The 27,124-nt window shown below is 32.7% G+C and overlaps 1 protein-coding gene across 1 annotated transcript in view; it reads left to right on the forward strand.

Moving 5' to 3' along the window:
• The window catches only part of LOC108909229 (dynein heavy chain 6, axonemal), a 110,894-nt gene that overhangs the window by 71,173 nt on the left and 12,597 nt on the right, over positions 1-27,124 (forward strand). The window contains exons 35-48 of the mRNA XM_018713489.1: positions 4,254-4,422; positions 4,477-4,638; positions 8,077-8,253; positions 8,340-8,536; positions 8,607-8,852; positions 8,992-9,229; positions 12,344-12,504; positions 12,645-12,972; positions 19,313-19,485; positions 19,540-19,720; positions 19,779-19,958; positions 22,873-23,253; positions 25,944-26,134; positions 26,475-26,676. Coding sequence (XP_018569005.1) covers positions 4,254-4,422; positions 4,477-4,638; positions 8,077-8,253; positions 8,340-8,536; positions 8,607-8,852; positions 8,992-9,229; positions 12,344-12,504; positions 12,645-12,972; positions 19,313-19,485; positions 19,540-19,720; positions 19,779-19,958; positions 22,873-23,253; positions 25,944-26,134; positions 26,475-26,676 — 2,986 coding nt within the window. The remainder of the gene's footprint in view (positions 1-4,253; positions 4,423-4,476; positions 4,639-8,076; positions 8,254-8,339; positions 8,537-8,606; positions 8,853-8,991; positions 9,230-12,343; positions 12,505-12,644; positions 12,973-19,312; positions 19,486-19,539; positions 19,721-19,778; positions 19,959-22,872; positions 23,254-25,943; positions 26,135-26,474; positions 26,677-27,124) is intronic.

Genomic DNA, 27,124 nt, shown 5'->3' on the forward strand with positions numbered 1-27,124 from the left:
AAAATTATGCATAATTCTCACTTCTCTGAGTTTCGTGGAAAACAGAATAATTTTTTCACATCTTCTTCGGAATATCCACAAATAATACAATATAATGTCATTGTCACAAGTGTCAAAAAAATTGGAAAACCAAAAGTTTCTCACGCAAAAAACACACTTAAACATTAAATTAACAGTCAATACAATAATGGGCACTGAAAAAATACTATACAACACAAATATCAACGCTATATATAAACTACTTACTTACGTACTTACCTGCAACCTATGCGTAGGTTATATAAAATGCGATCGTCATAATGTTAATATTATTTTCATTGCTATTTAACTAATTTCTGTAAACCATATAAGTTTTACTGAACGTATCTTGAATTTATCAACTTCTCGTTTTCTTATCTGGCCATCTGTCGAATTTTATAAAATTCAAAAAATAGATCTCATCAATATTTTCCACCCAGCGCCACCTACTAAATTGTATCAGAAACATTATTATTTCCCAAACCCATTTCAAATTTCTTCTATACCGATAACGAGCACTAGCTCCACCTAGCTCTGTTTTACGTTTAAAGCGACAAAGAGAGAAGTATTGTGTTTAATAAGGTTCAGAGAAAGATAAAAAACAGAGACAACTTTTCCCTATCAACTCGGATCTCTGGTTGGTACTCTGTGACGTCAATGTCGGAAGAATTTCTGTCGGACAAATTTAAATCGGCATTTGCAACAAAATTACCAGTAACTTAAGCTAAAAAAAGAAGATATGGTCTTGATTTGTCAAGACTCGGGGAAATTGACATGTTTTTGGACTTTTCCGAGTGGAAAACCAGAGGAATCAAGAAAGTCGCAGAGGAAAAATGTGGTAGACTCGTCAAAAGGATGCGCCTCAGGAGTTATAAAGTATGTGGTAATCGACTTTCCAGGGGGGGGCCTGTACTGTGGACTATGTTGACTGCATGAAAAACAGTAAATACCCTAAAAATCAGAAGAGGAACCATTATACCATTCGAAAGAGAACAAAATTGTTCATCAGGTTGCGCATAAATATAGAGGATGTTCCATTTAAAAAAAAATAAATAAGTTAAGATTTAAAGTTGACTAAATTATGGCAGAGAGGCTTAGAGTTTTAGCTATATCCCCTATAAATTCTATCGCTCTAACTTTATTATTATAAAATACACATCTTTTTGAATTAGGCAATGCTTTTTTTGAAAAAAAATTAATACCTAAAACGGTTAACATTAAGAATAGAAACCTTTATGAAAGTTCACCTAAAAATTGACGTAGAATCCAAAATTGCAATAATATACAGGGTGTTCCATTTAAAATAACGAAGGTGACGTCAACTTCCGAAAATATTATTGCCCAAATTTTCAAAATTAAAATCGTAGTAGTCTCTGAAATATGTCTAATGTTTCGTCACTGTGGGACCCTGTATGTTATATTATAAGTTGTTATAGTAAGTATGTAATATGTTATATTAGAAGTAGAAATAAAAATTATTTGAATGTTGTATAAAAACAATTGCCTTCCTAATTGACTCCTGATGATGTAAAATACAAAAATACAAAGAAAAGTGATGGATCGAGTGGGACACCAAGGATCTTAGTATCGGAATTATCTTATTTTGAATTAAAGAATAAGTGTACAAATTGTCAGAATTTTTTGCAACATTGGCACCTTTAGGCAACCCCTTATCTTGTACCCACACAGATATGGACCTTATCAATTTTTTTAAATAAAAAAATTACATGTTTGACCCCCTATCCTCGCATTATACATCCAGGGTGCCTTCTGACGAGAACGATTCTCGCTGTATCGGTAATAACCGAACCTGTAATGGATATAATTTCGACTGCACCGAGTCACACGTACCCCTACGTAGCCAGCTCTTAGATTATAAGTTCCAGTCCATATTATTTTTCAAAAATATTGCACATCCCCGGTATTTCTAATTTTTCATAAATTTGTCGTAATTCTTCAGCAATGGATAAAAAATATATACTTTACGTCAAAATGAATGCAAAGTTGATTTTCTATTGAAGGCTTATCTTCAAGTCATAGTAAAGGGCTGTTTTATGATATTTTTATCTAAACAAAATCCCACATAAAAAAGCAAAGAAATTATTTTTGAATTGTAATTTTTTAGTCTGATTAATAATGGGGTAATACAGGATGTCCCGAAATTCATGTAACAAAATTTGAACATAGATTCTTAAGACAAATTTAGGGGACCTGTATTTTTTATTTTTGCCAAGTGGTCCCCTCTTTCGGAGTTACAGCCCCCTGAAGTCCGCCCCTAAGAATAATCTTTTTTTTATATCTCAGAACCCTGTTGTACGAGAATCACTAAATTTGGTACACGTAGGTTTTATGACATGTGGAATCTGATGGTGCTCCGTTTTTGGGCAGGGAACCCCCTTAAAACAATTTTTCGTGGGCCCCCTTGTCTAGGAGCCAAAAAAAATTTGGTCGCATTTTTAAATTTCTTAAAAATTATCAATCCACTAGAAAGCCATTTAATTTAGAAACTTTATGTCTATACTTTTTTCGTAAAACACAATATTTTTGAAAAAAATGTCAAAATGTAATTGAATGCATATCGTGATTTGCCAATTTCCTCAAAAACACTGCGTTTTACGAAACAAATATCAAGAGACAAAAAAGTTTCTAAATTCAAATGGTTTTCTAGCTAATAATTAAAAAAAAAAATCAAATTTGCGCACTGAGAGAATTTCTTTGTTACGGTTAGTAAAAATCCATTAACCGTAGCAAAATATCTGCATTAAATAGGCGCCAAATGAGTTCCCTTCCTACCACAAGAAAAACTGCTTTGCTGAAAGGAACTCACTTGCAGTAAGTAGACAGTTTTGCTATAATCTCTTTGCTACCTCAAGTAAGTCAACTCATTAACCACAAACGACTCAACTCATTAACCCCAAACGAGTGAACTCATTAATATTTTTTGGGTGTTGTTGGCTCTCCTCACTCTTTCGTGCACCATGCAATGCAACTTAAATGTTGTACATATTTTCAAACAAGCATAAAATGAAAATCCCCATTCGAGAAGTAAGAGTTTGTATCCAGCCTGCATTGTGTGCATGTAATCACGCATGCATATAAGTATTATTGCATACCTACGCAAATACCCTAATTGAAAACTTTCTGTCGGTTGTTAGACAACTGAAAACTGACTCAACACTCGATCACAAAACATCTATTTATTATAAAGGACCCATCGACTAACGATTGACGAACGTATATCCAGTGCTTACGTGTTACAGCAAAATGGCGAATACCTCTAACTTCTCTATGGACGAAACCATGGTCAGTATAAGGCACGCTTAATCGCGCATGCGCACTGAGCCGAATTCCGGTTTATTCTGGAAATTATTAAGTGAGGCCTCAGTTACAGTAAGTGAGCCCTAATTTGCTACAAATAAGGACTGACTAACCCCAATTGGATCAATTCTAAAAAAGTACATTCACTTCCCTAAGCAAAGCAACTCACTTGGGACAGATAGACAGTCGACTAAAATAAATTTCAACTGAACTATCATATAGCCACAAGACTTTTCTTTGTTGTGGTAGCAAACACGTTTCAGCAAAACGTATTTACTTGTGGCAGCATGAATTTTATTCTGTGAGAGCAAAAATTTTACCTACTGTAGCTAAAATATCTTAGCAACGCCCCTCATTTGGTGGATTTCTTTCAGTGCGACCAAATTTTTCTGGTTCCAAAGACAAGGAGGTCCACGAAAAAGTGTCTTAAGGGGATTTCTCGCCAAAAAGCGTAGCACTGTGAGATTCCGCATGTCATAAAACAACTGTGTACCAAATTTAGTGATTCTCGTACAACATGGTTTTGAGATATAAAAAAGACTTCTTCGGGGCAGATTTCAGGGGGCTGTAACTCCGAAAGAGGAAGCCAGTTGGCAAAAAGAAAAAATACGGGTCCCCTAAATTTGTCTTAAGAATTTATGACCAAATTTTGTTGCATGAATTTGCGGACATCCTGTATACCCAAATAAAGAAAAAACTAATGAAATTAATTATTAATTAATTAATTAATTAATTAAATTTACTAGGAAATATATTTATTTCTAATAAAATTGCAAATGAAGTTGGTATTACGGAATTTGTAATAATACTATTACATCAATGAGCCCTTAGGGAATCTTAAGTAATGCCACTAATGACGATTAATAATATTATAGCTCACAATGTAATTTTTCTGACACACTGCAACTGCATTTTAGGAGACGTTGTAGAATGTTCCCATCATTAGTAAATTGTTGCACCATAGACTGGTTCGAGAAATGGCCTCAAGAAGCCTTGTTATCTGTAGCTGAAAATAGCTTGAAAGGAATAGGAGATACTGATGAAGTATCTAACAGACTGGCCATAGTGTGCGTTGCCATGCACGAGGTACATCATTTTCTCATATTCATTTTGTAAGTTCTTATATGCATTAAATTCTAGAGCGTGGAAGTTATGACGGAAAGGTTTTACGACGAAATGAGGAGGCACTATTACACCACACCAAGCAGTTATTTAGAACTATTAAAGTTGTACAAAGTTACTTTGGAGACGAAGAAAAATCAGATTATCAAAACCCGTGACAGAATAGCCAACGGCTTAAAGGTGATACCGTTTTTAAAAGTTTTTCAAAAATTCTATACTATTTCCTCAAATTTGGTATAATAGCGAGCCGTAGTAAAATGACATCACAGATTTTTGTTTCTTGTATCATTCTGTAGAGTTAAGCGTTGAACATTGATTGACACATAGTTTTAGTTCTCATTAAATTTAGAGAATTTTTTATCCCAATCTTGTTATTTGAAGCTATTTTGATTGATATACAGTGCGTCCCAGAAGTAATGCAAAAAATTCATATTTCATTTTGTGTTGAGTTTTCACAAAAACGCTAAAACACGTCAATTAGCTTAAACCTTTTTTGCGCTATGTTTCATAAACCCATGACGTCATCGACATTTTTTTTAAATAGCACCACCTAATTTTTTAAGCATAAATGGATAGCCCTTTTGAAGGGAAATGCGTCGATATAGGGTTTGGCCTACTTTAGTTTGACAGGAGCGAAAAAAAAGACAACGATTGGAATGAACATGGTTTGAATTAATAACAAAAATAGGTATCACAAATTTATGCGCGAACAGTGCTATAGCAAAAAATCTGTTTTGGTTGATTGTTGGCACATGTTTTTATGTAGATTGGGTAGGTACACCCGATCACATTGGCTATGTAAGCATTGTTCTGAAGACGACAGTTAGCGAATGCAATAGTGCCTTATATCATTGTCACACTTACAAATACCATAACTTTACGTTACGATGGTGTTGTGTTTAAATGAGAAACAAAGAACTGAAATCCTAATTATGGTTGAATACGGAGATATAGGATCCGTAGTTATGATGAAATATGTCAATTATTCAATGCCAAGTATCCAGAACAACCAATACCTCCGTGTACAGTATGCAGATTAGTACCCAAATTTGAAGACGCTGGCCATGTTAGAAATGTGTCTAGATCTAGAAGGCCAACGACAATGACAGAAAATGATAGGCAAAATGTTATGTTTAGCCGTCACTGAAAATCCACATATTGCCGTTCGTCGTATCGCCGCAAACGCCAACATATTGGTACATAAAAACGTACCTACAATCAACCAAAACACAAAACATCCCCAAATTTCCATTTTATACTGTGGCACTGTTCTCGCATCAGTTTATTATACCTACTTTTGTTGTTATTTTATACCATGTCCATTGCAGTCATTGGCTTTTTTCCGCTCCTGTCAAAGTAAAGTAGGCCAAACCCTATATCGACGTATTTCCCTTCAAAAGAACTATCCATTTATGCTTAAAAAATTAGGTGGTGCTATTTAAAAAAAATGTCGATGACGTCATAGGTTTATGAAACATAGCGCAAAAAAGGTTTAAGTAATTGACGTGTTTTAGCGTTTCTGTGAAAAATGAACACAAAATGAAATATGAAGTTTTTCCGTTACTTCTGGGACGCACACTGTATTTATTTAATTTACCGATGACTATTTTGGAGGCTAGCGAACAGAGCACCCTTACAATCTTCTCAAAAATATTTATCAACCGACTTTTTATTTTTTCAATTGAATATTTGAGAAATTTATGTAACATACTGAGAAATTATTAAACAAAGTTATCCAAAAGTCCCGGTACGGTAGAAAAACTTTCGAAGAATGCATGTTGGGAAAAAATATTTCAAACAAACGTGAAAGGATTTTTCCCTATCTGATGGTGACCTTGGATTTGACCTTGACCTGCAAGGTCATTTGAAGGTCAAGTTAAGTTTTTTAAATGGGAACCCTTATTTTTTATTGCGGATTTGGAAAGAGCAGGAAATTTTACGTCCAATTATGGTCTTGACCATGACTTTGACAATGACCTTCAAGGTCAAATGTGGGTCGAGTTTCAAAAGTCCCGGTACCGCAGAAAAGCTTCGAAGAATGCATTTTGGGAAAAAATGTTCCAGACAGAAGTGTAAGGATTTTTGCCTGCCTATCTGTTGGTGACCTTGGATTTGACCTTGACTTTGGCCTTCAACGTCATTTGAAGGTCAAGTTTTTTAAATGGAAACCCCTATTTTCTATTGCGGATTTAGAAAGAGCAGGAAATTTTTCGTTTAACTATGACCTTGACCAATTCCTTGACCATGACCTTCAAGGTCAAATGTGAGTCGAGTTGCAAAAGTCCCGGTACGGCAGTAGTCCCAACCAATTAACGCAAGGTAGCAAGGTAACGGGGTTTTTGGGGTCGCTGATGGCGAATTTGAAATCGGTTTTTACAAATTCGTAATCCAAGATGGCGGACAATATTTTAAAAAAATCAACTAATTTACGCCAAATTTGGTATACGGGGGTTTTTGGGGTCGCTGATCATGAATTTGAAATCAGTTTTTGAAAATTCGCAATCTAAGATGGCGGACAAGATTTTTAAAATGAGTTTTGGTACCATCAAGATGGTGCACCTGCTCATTTTCGGGCGATCGAGAGAAACTACCTAGATGTAGTTTTTAATAATCGTTGTATAGGTCGGAGAGGAACTATTTAGGGGCCAGTTAGGTCTCCTAATCTGTGTTAACTTGACTTTTTTATTTGGGGCTACATAAAAAATAAAGTGTACACTCCTAAACCACGAGATTTAGAATATCTAAAACAAAAAATAGTCGGTGTTTACGCTGATATTACACCTGATATGATAAGTCCAATTGAAAATATTTATGTCCGTCTAGGAATCTACCAAAATGTTGATAGAGAACATTTTGACCACAGGTTGTAAGCCTTGTCTTAACTGTCCGGGATCGTTAGCCTTATCTTAACTGGCCGGGCTATCTCCTTGCCTTAACTGACTGGGATCGCTAGCTACCCTACAGTGACTGAAATTTTTCAAAATTCTTGAAAAAATCTTTTTAAAATAATCTTATAATACTGGTTCAAGGCCAAGAGCTTGATTATGGTCATATTCATACATTTGTTTTCCCGTTCTTCCTAACATATCCAAAAAATAATAGTTAATGTAAATAAATTAACCTGACTTTGACATGATCTTGAGGGTCATTGTCGAAGTTGTAGTCAAGGTCGTACTTGAAGGTTACATTACAGCTCTTTCCAAATCCGTAATAAAAAATAGGAGTTACCAATGAAAAAACAACTTTGACCTTGGCATGACCTTGAAGGTCATTGTCAAAGTCATAGTCAAGATCATATTAGGACGTAAAATTTCTTGCTCTTTCCAAATCCGCAATAAAGATAGGGGTTCCCATTTAAAAAACTTAACTTGACTTTCAAATGACCTTGAAGGTCAAAGTCAAGGTCAAATCCAAGGTCACCATCAGATAGCCAGGGAAAAATCCTTACACGTTTACCTGAAACATTTTTTCCCAAAATGCATTCTTCGAAAGTTTTTCTGCCATACCGGGACTTTTGGGCAATTGCCCTGTGAAAATTGCTAAGTTGTTCTTACCTGATTCATATGTAAATATCTTTTGAAATACGACTTTTAACTTTTCCTTTTTTGTAAATTACAGAAATTATATGAAACCAATAACGTAATCGATTCTATGAAAGAAACGTTGATAGCCCTGGAACCAGAATTGGCTAAGAAATCCATAGCCGTTGAAGAACTAATGGTGCATTTAGCAAAGGAACAAAAGCAAGCGGATAAAGTACGAAGTGTGGTGAAAAGCGACGAAGAGGTGGCAAAGGTACTGTCTGACTTCCGATGTTTGTTCTCATACTTTTCATGAATACCAAAATAAAAACAAATGAATAAAATGTTTTATTGTTGCAGGCCAAAGCAGAAGACACACAAGTCTTAGCCGACGACGCCCAACGTGATCTAGACACGGCATTGCCAGCATTAGAAGCTGCAACTAAAGCACTAGAAGCTCTCAATAAAAACGATATTAATGAACTGAAGGTTTTCCAAAAGCCTCCAAAGCTTGTGCAATTCGTTATGGAATCCATATGTCTACTACTTGGTTCAAAGTAAATACTGCTTGAATTCCAAATAATTTTTGGAGCATCGCTGAAATTTGTTTTATTGAATTATTTTCAGGATCGATTGGGCATCCGCTAAAATCGTTCTCGGAGATGGCAACTTTCTAAAGAAATTACAGGAATATGACAAGGATCACATCAGTGAACTGGTACTGAAGAAACTGAAGACTTACATAGACCACCCCGATTTTACTCCTGAAAAAATTGCTAATGTTTCGAAGGCGTGTAAGAGTATGTGCATGTGGGTTAGAGCCATCGATATGTACGCTAAGGTTTACAAAGTCGTCGAACCCAAGAGAAAAAGGTAAACGTGTACTTAAAATAAACTGGTTTTGTTGAAGTAGGTAGGGGAAACGTTAAAAATTTTGGTGTGTGTATACAAGCTCTTATTGAACTTAAGGTAATGATCGATAAACTAAGGTTTTATTAAATGTCATCACTAGACTGGAGGGTGCCGAAAAGGAACTCAATCAAGTGATGGGCCTTTTGCGGGAAAAGCAGAGGCAACTGGCAGAAGTAGAAGCTATGATCGCAGCTTTAGAGGCTAAATTTAATGCAGCCGTGGCGGAGAAACAAGCACTTGTGAATAACATAGAATTGACTTCTAATAGACTTAACAGAGCAGGAAGGCTGAACGTCGCTTTAGGTGATGAACAAGTTAGATGGGAAGAAAGTGTCAAAGTGAGTAACTTTTACATTTTTAAGTTTTATAATTTTGTGTGTAACTGTAAACATGCATACAGACTAAGCTCAAACTTCATTCTTCATTCTTCATTCATTACTGCTATATTTCCTACACTTAACTGAGTTTGACACAACAGCATCAGTCATTTTATTGACCATTGGTTCTATAAGCTATGCCATTAGATAAAGTAAAAACTGATGCTTGCCCACAATTTTTGACGCTTATAGGATTCGGGGGGCATGCGATCGACACGCTCGGATATGATTATACTCCTTTATCATTATTATTACATTTATAATTTTTATCTAAGTAACAAAATGTCTCTTTTTGAGGCACACTTTCTTAGATCGGAGGATATTGACCACACTGCCCTCTGGCTGCAAACTTCTAAAACTGTGGACACTGTCGACAATTAGACAAAACCTTCTTACTCTAGTCGAATTAGATCGTAAAATCTGAAAACTCGAAGTAGGCATTTTATTGCACTTTTTGACAGGGAAGGGTATGTAGAATGATAATATCAAATAAATAACTCGAAAGAAGTGACTCTAAGTTGGCAAATTGTAAATAAGTGGCAAATTTACATATTTTTTCTGCCCACGAAAATCTAGACGACCCATCAGGATATTAGTAATTTTATGTTGTAGGCAATTAAATTACCTACAATTTAAGGTATCTAGTTATATTTCACCAATTTGTTAACTGTAAAATAAAGGTTGAACACGGAAATATCAGTCTTCGAAAATTGCGTATTATTATTGCAAATTGATGAAATTTATGGAAAAGACAGTCAATCCAAAGACCAACATGTGTGCCAAAGTCCCATTCAATTGACTGTGAAATTGTTGCTCCAGCTATTTGTTAATTAATTTCGTTTGTTTTCTTGCAACTAATTGTTTAATTACTAAATTTTTATTTTAGAAGTTAAGGGTCGTATGACACTATACTAAAATTATAACTAATTTCAGTAATTAATTAAGAACTTTTTAATCTTGCATGGTATCATACACAAATTGCAACAAAAATTGTTGCAGTTTCTGTATGATACTATGCAAGATTAAAAAGTTCTTAGTTAAGTACTGAAATTAATTATAATTTTAGCATAGTGTCATACGACCCTAATATCGTAGATATAGTTCTAAATGATCCAAAGAAACTTATCGAAAGAGAAAAATTTCAAAGAGTTCTGCCGCGTGCATTCATTAACGTTAACTTTTACTGCTGCTAGCGCGTTTATTACATGAACTATAAATGTAAAACTTTCTAAAAATAAAATTTTAACCCTTTCTTTACGGTCCAATACGTCCAATAGTCAATTAACAATTAATGTTATACAGGGTATATCTAAATGTAGGCTTTTTAATGTTTGTCCAGGGTTTTAATTAACAATACAATACACAGCTTCATGTGAATAACAGTAGTAACAATTTTTCGAGAAGGAGTATTCGTCTTTACACCTTCCTCGTCGTCTCGTCGTCTCTCAATTTTTGTCTCACAACAGCAAATTATATATTAGGCGATATTAAGTAAACGCACAATAATATTATGGATATGAAATTAATAATTCTACAGAATCATCAAAACGTCAAAAAACTCTGTTGACAGTCAACAACTATGATACATATCTACATAAATAACACCGACAAAATTCTGATGAAAATTAATAGGGGTCTTTGATATAAAATTTTTTGAAAAAACTCCATGAAAAGTTACGTCCCTCCAAATATTTAAAAATAAAATTGTTTTCCTTTTTTATCTTTCATGTATATCAAGCAAAAGAAACCAAACTTAGTGAACATTATCTGTCAAAAAAACTACACTTTTTGAAATTAGCAACCCTGAAATATTTTTGTAAGGGATTGAAAAAATCAACCCTTATGACATTTTTTCTTATAATTTTTTTTTATAAAATTTTTTTCCGTTAAAAAAGACCCATTTATTTATTAACTTTTTGATCTCTTCAAATTTTTTCGAAAAGTTAAGGATTTATGAGTAAAAAAATAAATGTATTGCAATGCATTTTTAAAAAGATGAGCTGTTTAACGTGAGTGTATTTTGCCGAAAATGTCATAGGAGTTGATTATTTCAACCCCTTATAAAAATACTTCAGGGTTGAAAAAATCTAAAAGTAGTTTTTTTGACAAATAATGTTCACCAACTTTGGTTTCTTTTACTTGATATACATGGAAGATAAAAAACAATTTTTTTTTTGAAATTTTTGGAGGGGTGTAACTCTTCAAGGGGATATACATATTGGATATACGGTGTGAAAGATTTAGGTCATTTAAGTCATTAGGTAAAATAAACATAAGAAGTCAGTTAGATTCTGCATATTGGGATAATATACGGAAACACAATGAACAGGTAATGAAAAATCGTTATGTATTATCTAAAATCATAGATTGCATAAAATTTTGTGCGCTTTCGAATTAGCACTTCGCGGACACGACGAGACAGAAAATTCGGACAACCCTGATGTGTTTCGTGGACTCATAAATTTTAGTGCAGATCTTGACGACATATTAAAAAAACATCTAGCCACATGGGCATGACCGGGATTTTCTGTGATTGTACCGGGAATTAGCTGTATGGTCCCGGATATCGGATTTGCACGTATAACTCCCGAAATATAATATAATGTACATAAAAAAATCGTTGGTAAATTTCACAAACGATTTTTTTGTTTATAAACAATATTCAATAATTTAATAAAATATATTTAGTTTATCCCAATTTATTTATACCGTCAGTAGGTAATTCTAGAATAGATATTTCAAAAACGTATCAATTTCAAAAGTCGTTGTGAAGATCTGTATTTTTGTATAAATGGATTGTTCCTTGAAATTCAGAAGTGCCAGGAAAACGCGTGACCTTGAAAATTTTAAAATTGCAGCACCATTTAGAGACTGTCCGGGCACTTAATATCCCGGAATTCAATTCAACAAATGTACCAACCCTAAGCAGAACACTTTCAATCAATGTTCACGCGCTGCCACTGATCTGTACTATATATCTATGTTGTTGACTCTGAGGTGAGGTATGACGAAAAAACAAATAAAATGCCCTATTTTACTTTACTGTCTCACTTATTTGATTGTTTAAATTTCTAGGCATTTGCTATTGACTTAAAAAATGCTATTGGAGATGTTTTGATGGCATCAGCTTCTGTTGCGTATTTAGGAGCATTTACCAGCAGTTACCGAATAGAACTGTTAAATATGTGGGAAGAAAAATGTAAAGAATTGGAAATTCCATCTTCTGAATCTTTTAGGTATGTAGGTAGATATTCATAGTTTGAATGAAGCCTATTTGTCCATTTCAATTTTGGTCAATTTGTTTGGTCAAAAAATTCTTAAATTGATAGCAAGTTTTATAGCTTCCATATTTTTTTCACTAACATTTTGTTTTTAGTCTTATTGTGGTATTAGCGGATCCCTACGACATTCGTGTTTGGAACTCTTGTGGCCTCCCCAGAGACAGAGTTTCAACGGAAAATGCAATCTTAGTAACGCAGGCGGGACGTTGGCCATTGATGATCGATCCCCAGGAGCAAGCCAACAGATGGATTCGGCAAATGGAAACTCCCAAGAATCTGAGGATCGTTAAATTAACCGATTCCAGTTTCATAAGGGTATTGGAGATGGCAATTCGTATAGGGATGCCGGTACTGCTGGAAGAAGTGGGAGAAACTTTGGATCCCATGCTTGGTCCCATTTTGTTGAAGCAAACCTTCGTGCAGGTACCGTCATTAACCTACGTACATGTTTGTTCAACTGTAGACTTAGTTTCTATGTTAATAGTCCAGTAAATGAAATTTGTAATACATGTAAATCAAAAGGTAATTCGTTTCAGATTGAAGCTTGGTTTAATAGTTAGTTTAGGCAAAAAGAAATAATATTTCCCAAAAAGTATCAGTTTAAAACAACAAGATTATTGTTTAGACAATGATTATAATGTAAAAATTACCAAAAATGGAGTTTTTTAGCTGTATTAAAAAGTGCTCTCCAACAGGAGTTTTTGTTTTTGTTTATACTTATAGGTTTTCAAAAAACGCTTCATTTGAGACCTGCTAAATTAAAATCCATTAACAATTTGTTTAAATAATTGCAAAAAAACAGCGAAATTTAAATTTGCTATAAATAGAAGAAAATCGTCTCCAAACTGCAGTAAAAGTTGTATTTTGTTATGCTTAAGAAACCCTGAAAATTTGGAAAAAAAATATTTATTTGTTTACGAGTTTTTGCATTTGTTTATTAGAAATAGCATTTTTTCAATTGCAAAAACACAGTTGTTAGCGTTATAATAAAGGGCATTATTAGGGCTCATTTGTTTCATCTTGACTTTATATTTTCAAAATATGCAATTGCAAATTGTAATTTCATAGGCTAACCTCCTCCAAACGGCGTATAAACAAATAGTGTAATTTGTTTATAATGTTTTTCGTTAATAACTTTGCGAAGAATAAATATTTTTTAAAGCCGCTTTGATATTCGTAATCCTAGTAATTTTTCACGAATTTAAAAACAAATTTGTTCTAGAACCATTTTAGCCGAGATGGCGTTTTTTTTAAATTCATAACGTGTTTATTTATAAACATTAAGACATGAAATTTCGGGAATAAATCAATCAACCCTTAAACTTCATAATAAAGGTTAAAGATATTGAAAAAAATGCATCTTATAGTAATTTTTAACCCTTTAAAAAACGTCCTCGAATACATTTTTGCACTTGGAATGTGATGGGGGAAATAAGACAGAAACGTTCAAAAGTGGAAATCGAGACTTCAAATCTTAACTGGCCGAAAATTTTGAGATATCCGGTAATTGTGGACCAATTTTAACGTTTTTTTTTAATCTGGGGCAGCCCATGAAAATAATAACAACTGCACGGTCCATTTTGCAATAATTAATAATTCATTTGTTATAAACTATTAATTTTGTAAAAAAAAAATTTATCGTATTTTTTCGAGAAATAATTTTTCACAGTGGTACCAATAAACAATTTTCTTAAAAAACAATATTTCTATGTAAAAAAAATCAGGAAATGATATACATATTTTTTATGTATAAAGTTTATTTTAATGAGAATCGAGTTTTGGATGTAATATGCATAATACATATAATACATATTATATTTTAAAATAGGTAAGTAAATCAAAACACTCAATTCTCATTAAAATAAACTTTATACATAAAAAATATATCATTTCCTGATTTTTTTTACATAAAAATATTGTTTTTTAAGAATATTGTTTATTGGCACAATTGTGAAAAATTATTTCTCGAAAAAATGCGAAACAAATTTTTTTTACAAAATTAATACTTTATAACAAATTAATAATTAATTATTGCAAAATGGACAGTGCAGTTGTTATTATTTTCATGCGCTATCCCAGATTTAAAAAAAAACGTTAAAATTGGTACGAAAACAACGAAACAAATGAGTCCTCACAAGGCCCTTTATTATAACGCTAACAACCGCGTTTTTGCAATTGAAAAAAATGCTATTTCTAATAAGCAAATACAGAACCTTGTAAACATAAATTTTTTTTACCAAATTTTCAAGGTTTCTTAAGTGTAACAAAATACAACTTTTACTGTAGTTTGGAGACAATTTTCTTCTATTTATAACAAATTCAAATTTCGCTGGTTTTTTGCAATTATTTAAACAAATTGTTAATGGATTTTAATTTGGCAGGTCTCAAATGAAGCGTTTTTTGAAAACCTATAAGTATAAACAATAGCAAAAACCCCTGTTGTAGAGTGCTTTTCAATACAGCTAAAAAACTCCTTTTTTGGTCATTTTTATATTATAATCATTGTTTAAACAATGATCTTGTTTTAAACCGATACTTTTTGAGAAATATTATTTCTTTTCGCCTAAACTAACGATTAAACCAAGTTTCAATCTGAAACGAATTTTTTTCATTTTGGACTATAAAGTGTAATTTACATATTTTGTTTATCAAACAAATATCGTGAAAGATCGGGAGTTATCTGGATTATTTAATAAAGTTTCGGGGAATAGGTCGACGCTTTAGTACAAAAACATGCTATCTCGGATTTCGGTAGGAAAACATGCTATCTGAAATTTCAGTTGGAAAACATGCTATCTCAAATTAAGCTTGCAAAACATGCTAACTCAGACCTTTAGGTAAAAACATGCTATCTCAATGTGACTAGAAATGTAAGTTGGCACATTGAATGATTGAAACCGTGCATTTATAATAAACTTATATAATATATTTTTTAAAAAGTAAGGAATGTTTATGTTCAGGTACACTGTTTATTTAATTTTTTTTATTCAACATTTTTCAAGTAATTTTGTTAAGTTACACTGTTATAAACGACAAAATTGTTAATTATGCAGTATGTTGCAACACGTACATTACTCGACGTTTTTTGAAATAACAAATTATAAAAAAATAGTGTATACTTTAATATACCGGGTGATTCAGTTTGATATTCGCGGCGTCGTATCTCTTTTGTTTTATCAGATAGCTATAACAAACCCTATATATTTTTAAATCGCCGCTCAAACTCTATCAAATGACATTGTTAGATCGTCTCCATGGTAACATATGTTAAAATTGCTATAGTCAACTGTTTTTGTTCAAATGGCACACTATATATTTTTTTTATCAATTCTGGAAGATATTTTTTTCTACATTCAGCTATATAAAGAAGTCTATAGTTTCATAGAAATATTGCTAGAAAAACAGGAAAAAAGTTGAACCCTACTTTCAGTAGCTTTATTCTGAAAAATGATAGCCAGCTGCGGAAACAACTGAATTTTGACGTTTCTAAATAACGGGGTGTCAAAATAATTGACATTTTGTACCTACCTATNAAAAAAAAAGGAAAAAGAAAAACAACAATTAAGCAGGATAACCCATCAATAACTATAGCGTGGACTTAAACTTAGCAATAATATAACTTATACCATGAAAATTGATGTCGCACTGATCGGATATACCATTGAATAATTGACACATAGTATAAATCGGTGATTTAACTAATATATTAGTTCTAGGGGTTTTACAATAAAAAGTAGGCTTATATCTTGACTGGGCTCTTGGCACTGAAAATGAAAATTGTTGCAAAAGATAGTCACAATCAATTGAGTTATTAAACAGTTTACACAAAAAAGTTAACGCAGCGCAGTTTCTTCTGTCTGACAATGCAGGAAGACTGAAAGACTCGAGTAGAGTTAGATGATCAAATCCTCTGGGGGGATAAAACCCATTACATTTAAAATACATAAATTTTAGACATTTACGCTGTACGGATTCTATATGGTGGATAGAATTTTGATATATAGGAGACCAAATGATTGATGCATAATCCATTTTACTTCTAATAAATGTTACATATAAAATTCTAAGTGAATTTATTTCGGAGAACTCGCCCCAATTCCTAATAAAATATCCTAACAATCTGCAGGCAGAAGAGACAGTTTCCAGGACATGATTGTTGAAGGAGAGTCCCTTATCGAATATTACTCCCAAATCTTTATATGTATCACATCTCTCCAGTACAACTCCATTCAGTGAATAATCAAATATTATAGGATATGATTTCCTATGGAACGAAACAACCTTACACTTAGTTAAGTTTAGTTCAAGCCTGTTGTTAAGACACCAGCTGTGAACTTCATCTAGCGAGGCCTGTAGGACCTTGCAATCAATAACTGAATTAATTTGTAAATAAATTTTCAAATCATCAGCAAAAAGCAAATGTTGCACAGATATTTTAGTTGAAATGTCATTCACAAAGAGAAGGAACAGTAAAGGACCCAAATTCGACCCCTGAAGAACACCTGATGTCGACACATACATCTCAGAACGTACACCACCATATTCCACATACTGACGACGATTTAGTAAATATGATTCGATTAGGTTGGATAACGAACTTGAAAACCCTGTCGCTCTGAGTTTAGACAGCAGACATAGATGATCAATTCTGTCAAACGCTTTTCTTATGTCAGTATATATAACATTTGACGGTAACATTTTTGACGGTTTTTCAAAATAATTGATATTTTGTACCTACCTATTCTATCTATAACTAATTATTATTACTATAACATGAATACTTATAGTAACCAAGAAAAACTAGATATGATTTTAATTTATGGAGTGCTGAAATAACGCTAAAGCTGCCAGACGCTTTATACCAACATCGTTTTCCGCAGAGACAACTTCCATCAGATAAAATTTTCGGAAAGTTAGCCAGGAATTTGGTAGCAGATGGTTTTTAAAAGAAAATAAGAGTTTTTAAACTTAGAAGGGTAAGAGATGAAGAACATTCGATAAAGATGTTAAATAGTCTGCTATAGATCTCCGGATCCCATTCCTATAGATTTCTTTCTTATGCCTTACCTAAAAGAAAAAGTTTACTCTTCGCCATTATATTGATGACTTTAAAAACAAAATAAGAGTAGAATTTCGGAGATTAAATGAAGAAACACTAGAATGTGTTTGTAGAGAGGGAGTGATAAACAAAGCTATTCTGTGTTTGGAAGCAAATTGAGGTCATTTTGAACGTTTGCAATAAGCATTGTTTTAAATTGTTATCTTATTATCGTATTAAAAATAAAATATGTTACTTTAAAAAACATAGTAACTTCTTTTCGCAGCTGGCTATCATTTCAGCTACGAAAAGTAGGGTGCATCTTTTTTTGCTGTTTTTCTAGCAAGATCTCTAATGAAACTATTATAGACTTCCTTACATAGTTGAACGCAGAAATAAAATATCTTCCAGAATTGATAAAAAAATATATAGTGTGCCATTTGAACAAAAACAGTTGACTATTGTAATTTTGACATGTCACCATGGAAACGATCTAATAATGTCATTTGATAGAGTTTGAGCGGCGATTTAAAAATATATAGGGTTTGTTATAGCTATTTATTAACATAAAAAAGATACAGGGCCGCGAATACCAAACTGAATCACCCGGTATAAACATGTTTGTTATTACCAAAAATTATTCGATTTTTTTCATACAAGTTTGCTTTGATATAAAAATTAATAGCGCACTCTTACCTGATTTATAGCCACTACTCTTACTTTTGTTAATAAAGTTAACATAATAACCAGAATATAAATATAATGTATAAAGTTGAAAGATATGTATACATATATCGATGCGACTGGCGCATATGATTTGCACGTGCACATTTCCGCGGTTCCCCATGCACACATGTTTATCATCAGCAGATCATAAAATACCGGTAATAAAATTTCATTTCCAAAGTCTATGCAAGCACGCGACTACCGTACCCTTAAGAAGCCATTTGTTTTTATTGAGATGCAGTAAGAATAATTCGGACCCGGAGTTTAGGGCCTAGCTTGGTCCACTATATAATTCTTTTTATTGCAGTCTCCTTAGGCATACAAAATTATTTTCAGAATAAATTGTGCATCCCAGATTTTGTGAAAAAGGAAAATAAGTGTTTCAAGAGTAGCGACTATAAATCAGATAATAGTACGCTATTAATTTTGATATCAAAGCAAACTTGTATGAATAAAATCGAATAATTTTTAGTAATAACAAACATTTTTATATATTAAGGTATACACAATTTTTTTTATAATAATTTGTTATTTCAAAAAACGTCGAGTAATGTACGTGTTGCAGCATACTGCATATTATTTATTTTTTAAATTAACAATTTTGTTGTTTATAACAGTAACTTAACAAAATTAATTGAAAAATGTTGAATAAAAAAATAAAATAAACAGTGTACATACAACATAAACATTCCTTACTTTTTTAAAAATATATTATATAAGTTTATTATAAATGCACAGTTTCAATGATTCAATGTGCCAATTTGAATTTCTAGTCAAACTGAGATAGCATGTTTTTACTTAAAGATCTGAGTTAGCATGTTTTCCAAGCTTAATTTGAGATAGCATGTTTTCCAACTGAAATTTCAGATAGCATGTTTTCCAACCGAAATCTGAGATAGCATGTTTTCTTACTAAAGCGTCGAGGTGGATTAGGTGTTCTAATTGTTCTCATATCGGCTTTATTAAACAATTCCTGTTCTTTACTTACTTTTCTTTAAGGGAGGAAGAGTTCTTATAAGGTTAGGAGATACAGATGTCGAATACGACAACAATTTCCGGTTTTATATCACCACCAAACTGGCGAATCCCCACTACTTACCGGAAATCTGTATTCAAGTTACAATTGTGAACTTCACGGTTACACCGTCCGGACTGGAAGATCAGCTACTGGCGTAAGTGTATGTTTTGAGAGTATTTTCAGAATCTTATTAGATTTTTCACAAAAGTGACGTGGTGAGACTCGAGCGTCCAGATTTAGAAGAACAAAGAGTCGAGTTGATAATAAGGATAAATAATGACAAAACTCAACTCAAAGGAATAGAAGATAAAATCCTGCGATTGCTTTACCAATCGGAAGGTAATATTTTGGATGATGAAGAGCTGATTGAAACTTTGAACGAGAGCAAGGTAAATTTCATCAGAGAAAATGTTAAATACAAATAAAGATGTATATTTTTTTGTGTAGGAAACGTCGGCTATAATAGAAGCTCGTTTAATAGAAACAGAAGCGACAGAGGAAAAAATATCGATTGCCCGTGAAAAATATAGATCAGTTGCTACAAGGGGGTCCGTGTTATATTTTGTAGTAGCACAACTCGCGGAGATAGACCCTATGTATCAGTATTCGTTGAAATATTTCAATCAGGTACGTAATTTTTTTTCTTCAAATTTTTTATCATTTAATGCTCTTCCAGATCTCCCTTACTATTAAAATTAGATTTTGTCAATATAATCATAAAAATTTTTCCCAATATTAAAATTATACAGGGTGCTGATAAATTTCCTATCTCATCAAGTTTAGATTTTTATGCCACACAGTTTCATATAGTCCACGGGCCCACGTACAAAAAAAAATATGATTACCAGCAAGCTGGAACTTTGCGTGCAACTTAAGTTTGAGTCTCCCAAGATTTGACTACGAGGAAAATTCAACAGTGGTAAGTGTTCCCGTGATTTTCAGGAAAACATGTCAATCTGGCATAATGATGGAATGTTATGACCAGCACTTTTTTAAGTTTATATGAAAGATATATTTTTTTTAACCCCCAAAAAATTTGTCCCACAAAAATTTTGGCATTTTGAGTTTGGCCCCCACCCCAAATATGTCGATTTGGTGATATTATGGTTGGTGACAACCAGCAGGTCGATTTTTCTGGGATGGTTTGGTAATAACATTTGAAATGCAAATATATATAAATATCTTATTGACCGACAAAATTCTTGAGAAGCTTTTGCAGTCCGACGCCCCGTAGATGTCGACTTAACGACAACATGGTTGGTGATAACCAGCTGTCAGATAAAAGTGTCATTATTTAAAAAAATGCAATATTAATTTGAGAATTTAATTGTCCGCCAAAATTATCGGTTTTTTTTTGCTTGTCCGAAAAAATTAAACCATAAAATTTTGTGGTTTCAATACTTACACATGATGTAGAAGAAAAATTTATATTTAATAAAAAAAAATTATAAATAAAAAAAATTTCTCAAATTTCGATATAAATATGACTAATTTAAATTCATTTTTTTATATAATTACAAAAAATTGTACAGGGTGATTCACTATATTTTGACCCCCCCTATAACTTTTTTGTTTTGAGTTATAAAAAAATGTGAAATATGAAAGTTGCACGAGTTTTGATGAATTTTTCGAAAATTATAGTAGAAAAACAAATGAAGTCCAAACAAAATGGCCGCGGATGTTAACTTTGTTAAGTTAAATGGAACACCCTGTATATTTTTACATATAAATGTTTCACGGCCAACCTGGTTCTGGAGTTTACTAATTAATTGGGTAGGTTAAAAAATCGATAAGTAAAAACTTTTTTAACTAAAGTATCAAACATCGTTGATGAATACATATGTGTTTGACTTTACTATACATTGTAACGAATACATATTGAATCATTTTCAAATAAGAAATAATATTGTCTGAAATAAAAGGTATAACATAAATTATAATTAAGTAATTCAATTATCAATTAATTATTTGCAATCATTGTAGTATTTAATAGCGAATCATCTGGGTACTTCACATGTGGTTGATAGCGGGCATAGCCTAGAAACAAAAAAACACTGGCCACATGAGCACAAGTTCCTACTACTCTCGCCTCTGAGTAACACGTGCAATAATATGCTAGGATTGGACCATTATCTTGATCACCACCATAATTATCTTCATCCACATAACTAATGAATATTTGATGTCTTGCAGCATTTCGGAATCTTGAGAAAATTCGTACTCAGAAGTCCTGGTTCATCTATATGTTCATTCAATTGAAATTCATCATCATTTTCCCTACGCACCTTATGTATACTGTATACCCGAATGGATGGCTGATTTGGATTCAGTAACCCCAACAATCTAAGAAATATGTGTTTTGGACAGATCAGCTTCTCTTCATTTGACCTTACAATGAGTCTTCTTTAATTTATACCTCGCGGTACTATAACTCCTACCTTTCGGCGACTATATTTCGAAAAATATAATTTTCATTCATTTTACAGTTACCATTTTTTATAAAATAGTTACAACAGTTTATAAAATAAAATGTACATATAAGTTTCTTGAACAAAGAAATCATTTTGATGGAGATTAATTAAATTAATTTTTATAGACATAATTATTTATGAATTTCTGTTGCTCGTGTTAACAAGATAATTTTCTTATTTATTCTTCTTTATTTTTTCATTAAAAAATTAATTATTTTATAGCGGAATGGAAAATTAATTATTTTATAGCGGAATGAATGAATGAATTATTTTATAGCGGAGTGAACATTAGGTACCACAAAAATAGTTATTTTTCCCATTTTTAAGGCAATTTTTCCAATCTTTTTGGCAGACAAGTATATATTGTGTTATACATTTCAATTATTAGAGAAATAAATCAAAACCAGATTGCTGGTTATCACCAACCATGTTGTCGTTAAATCGACATCTTTGGGGCGTCGGACTGCAAAAACTTGTCAAGAATTTTGTCGGACAATAAGATACTGTCATTTCAAATCTTATCACCAAACCCTCCTAGAAAAATCAGCTTGATGGTTGTCACTAACCATAATGTTACCAAATCGACATATTTGGGGTGGGGGACAAACTCAAAATGCCAAAATCTTTGTCGGACAAATTTTTTGGGGGGCTTTAAAAAAAATATATATTTTTCATTTAAACTTAAAAAAAGTGCTGGTCATAACATTCCATGTTTATGACAGATTGACATGTTTTCCTGAAATTCACAGGAAAACTTACCACTGTTGAATTTTCTTCGTAGTCAAATCTTGGGAGGCTTGTCAAACTTAAGCTGCACGCAAAGTTACAGCTTGCTGGTAATCATTTTTTTCTTTGTACGTGGGCCTGTGGACTAATATAATTCCGTTTCAATTTAATATAAAATATTAGCATATTTCCTAGATTCTAATTCTTCAAACCTGGATTAGTTTTATTATACTATATTTTTGTTTTTCTATACAGACAGTTCAGAGTAATACCAAAGATCTAAATTACTGTAACCTCATTAATAATATTAAAAAAGGTGTTATTGAATAAAATGTATTTTGCAGATTTTCAATAATGTTATCGAAACTAGTGAGAAAAATCCACATCTGGTCATCCGCCTGAACACCTTGTACAACGAAATAACACTTGCCGTCTACACGAATATATCTCGAGGTCTCTTCGAAAGACACAAACTCGTTTTCAGCTTTATGCTGTGCGCCGCAGTTTTCCATGAGAAAGGTGAAATTAGTGCCAGCCAGTGGAATTTTCTGCTCAGAGGTCCAGTCGGAACGAAGGCCGATCTTCCGAAAAAACCCGATTATCCCATGATAACTGAGATGATGTGGCACTCGGCCCACTACTTATCATCTAACTACGAATCTTTCGAAGGTTTAGCAGGCGATATCTTGAAGATTATATACATCAACGTTGGGGATTTCATCTTAGTAAGTATATCGATAGAATCGTTTAACTATATCAGAAAATTTTATGTAAAAATTTTATGTGAAAATGTAAAGTACATACTTTCATAATAAAATGTGCAAAAATTTCAAAAAATTAATGTATAAACATTATTTTTTGTTCACGAAGTTATATTTGCATACCGGATGTCCCCTGTTGTCCATCGTATTAAAAAATAATGAAATTACAGAAAGTATTTTAAAAGTTATTAAAAAAATTGATTTTCAGGGACGTCCATTAGGGGCATGCATCTCTGTAGGAGGGCTCTCTAGGGGAAATTTTTATAGGAACTTGTCATGTTAATTTAACGCCCTGTGTATAAATCCGAGAAATTGCCCATATATTCTGGGACACCCTGTATAAGCTTATAGTACTATACAGGGTGTTGCAATATTCCACTGACGAAATTCTATAAGTTTTAGCTACTCTAATTTTTTTTGTAGCTACCATGACTTTTTTTTTGAGACAAAAGGTCTGGTAATCTAACCGACCAACTAATAAGAGAAAGTCACTAAAAAATAATACTTAAAATATTTTCATTCTACAGGGTGTCCCGCATAAGAACCGACACAGGGCAGGTGCATGTAGGGGTGTCCAAAACATTGTAATTTAACCAAAGTTACCTATATACAAATTGCACCCCTGAGGAATTAGCCCCCAAAGTGAGGCCCAAATTTCGAAAAAAATTAATATCTGCAACACTTTACCGCAGAAGAAGCAAATTTGGTACATGATTGAGGTTTATTATTGGTCTTCTTTGACTATGATTTAAAGTTAATTGAAGCACTACAACGTGTTCATTGGGGATGACACCCTTAAAATTGTACCGAACTTTTTTTCATTGACCGAATTGAAAAATAATATTAATTCGCGGCAGAATTTAATTTTAAAAATTTTTTTACTCTTGTTAAATTTTAAAAATCTTTATGGTTTTCAAGAAAAACCGTATTAAATAACCGAAACAATATTTTAACAGTGTTTATTAGAAAATAATTGAAGTCAGTAGTAGGCAATGAATGAAACTTGTCAGTAATAAAATTATTTTATTTCAACAATTGCCTCTGATTGTTGTTGAAAAAATATCAATTGTTATTTTTATTTATTTGTGTTTTTTACTGATCACAATATTCGCTTATTTAAAAACTACCTAGGTGCTTGTTTCCTTTTTGTAGAATTAGGAGAGAAGTGAAGTAACATTTATTTGGCCAATTGTCAAATTTGAAAGATAAAGCCTACTACTGACTTTTTGATTATTTTCTAATTAACGCTGTTAAAATCTTGTCAGTTAATACGGTTTTTCAATTCGGTAAATAAAAAAAAAGTTCGGTACAATTTTAGGGGTGAGTCATCCCCAATGAACACCTTGTAGTGCTTCAATTAATTTTAAATCATAGTCAAAGAAGACCAGTAATAAACCTAAATCATGTACCAAATGTCTACAGTAAAGTGTTGCAGATATTAATTTTTTTCGAAATTTAGGGCCCCACTTTGGGGGCTAATAACTCCTCAGGGGAGCAACTTTGTATGTAGGTAAGTTTGGTTAAATTACAATATTTTGGACACCCCTACATGCACCTGCCTTGTGTCGGTTCTTATGCGAGACAACCTGTATATTTCAAAAATGAAACATTCACAGAACACTTGTATGTACTTTTTTTTTAATTAATTTTTAGTGTGAACAACTTGTATAATTATAACACTATTTTATTAAATGGTACAATTAATTAGTCACTGTAAAATATGTATTATAGACATAGTTATGCAGATTTATTTATATAAAATATTTTCATTATACAGGGTGATTCAGAACTTAAAAAAAAATTGAATGTTCAGGGGGACTCTTACAAATACAATTTTGCAAAAAAAAACAAAAAGGGCAATTCGAAAATGATTTAAAAATACCCATCTGCACGGCACTGGAAACTGGTCCACTGTAAAACTTGACTTTATGCAAGGCAAAGCATTCAGTCGGCAATCGATACGGCGGCAAAGTGTAATAAAAAATGAAGGGACAAAGGAAAGAAATAAATAACATTTTATAACACCTATTTTATATAGGCAAATTCAACTGCTTTTGCCGCTATTGTTATTATTAATTAATAAAATTAATTTGTAATTTGAATTAATAAAATGATTTGACATACTTGATGTTATAACTGTTCAATATTTTGTCCACCGACGTGTAAACACATTTGGGCCTGTCTTACCCAAATTCTACGAACTAACACAAATGTTGTCATGCATCACCATAACACGAATGTTGTCTTGTTTCACCATAAATTAAAATGATATCCATCCACTCCGAGTTGCTATACATGTAAGCCATTTTTGACACTTGAAAAACTAATGTAAACACTACCGTAATATGAATACTAAAATCATATTTCAGTATTCGCAATTGTCTAGACTAGAGTCTAGAGCCACGTGAGCGAATGATGCTAGAGACTACAGTAGCCCAGTGATGTAAAGGTTGAAATTACTACAATTTCAATAATTTTTTTCTTCGGAAACTATAAGGATTTTACAAAAATTTTTTATACGATACTGACTACATTTTGCATGGCGCATCTATTCCCAAACTTTTTTGGATAAATTGTGAATCACCCTGTATATTAATCATGTAACAATCTGTATACTGCATACTGTAAAAACAATACAGATACTTCTTTTACAGGATATTAATGTGGTCCCTTACTTAAAACACAGAAGCCAGAACAACTGGAACGACAGTCTTGAAGATTTCGAAAAATTGATGCTAATCAAAACTTTACAAGAAGAAAAATTGGTGTTTGCCATAACAGCATTCGTAAAAATTAAACTTGGACAAGTATTTATCGAAAGCCCTCAAGTTTCGTTGAACGTTCTGTAAGTACGAGGTTGTTAAGTGGCCTATGAACCTGATCGCCGTCAGTTACAGACTTACATTACACTTCTCTGTTGCTCTGGGGCTAGGTTTGTGGGGGCGGACTCATCGGAACCCCTAGGCCTGCCGTTATTTCATATCCGTTCTTGTTGTTAGCTCTAAAGCTGCTACGGATGGAACTGCTCCTGGTCCTCTGAGATGTTCAGTAGTGACTCCTGTAACTGGTCGCATCTAATATTTATATGAGATACTAGATCTATAGACATCTCAGTCGAGTTTTGCCTAATGTGTTGTTAAAATTGTCTTTAGAAGCATCCTATTTATTGATTCTTTTCACCGAAGGTATCAAGATACATCGAACGCCGTACCGCTGGTATTTGTCCTAAGCACCGGATCGGATCCGTTTGGAGCTTTTCAACGATTTGCGGCCGACATGGGTTATAGAGAGAAAGTAAAGTCAATTTCTTTAGGTCAAGGGCAGGGCCCCGTGGCTGAAAAATTGATTCAGGATGCTCTGGACGTTGGCGACTGGGTCTTTCTACAAGTAACTATTAAAAAAAGATTTTACAAACATGGGTTGAGAGATAATTGATTTCTGATCAAGTTGAACTAAATATTTCCGACACATGTTTAAGGGAACTTTTTTCTTATTCTTTTTTTTTTATAAACGAATGAATATTTCTCGAACATCTGATTTTCTTACTTCTTACCACCTCCCATTTTAAAAAATACACATGAATATCTTTTAAGTTAAGGACTTAATGAAAACATTTTTCAAATAAAAGTTGTAGGGTTTTGAGGGGGACATCTAATGGTGACCTTGGCGATGACCTTCAAGGTCATTTCGAGGTCAAGTTGATTTTTTCAAATGGAAACATATTTTTGACACCAGAAATGAAATGAGCAGAAAATTTTACATCTGACTATGACCTTGACCATAACCTTCAAGATCATTTGAAGGTCATTTTAGTTTTTGTTGCAAAATTCTACTT

The sequence above is a fragment of the Anoplophora glabripennis genome, unplaced genomic scaffold, assembly GCF_000390285.2.
Source record: "Anoplophora glabripennis isolate ALB-LARVAE unplaced genomic scaffold, Agla_2.0 scaffold453, whole genome shotgun sequence".
NCBI lineage: Eukaryota > Metazoa > Arthropoda > Insecta > Coleoptera > Cerambycidae > Anoplophora > Anoplophora glabripennis.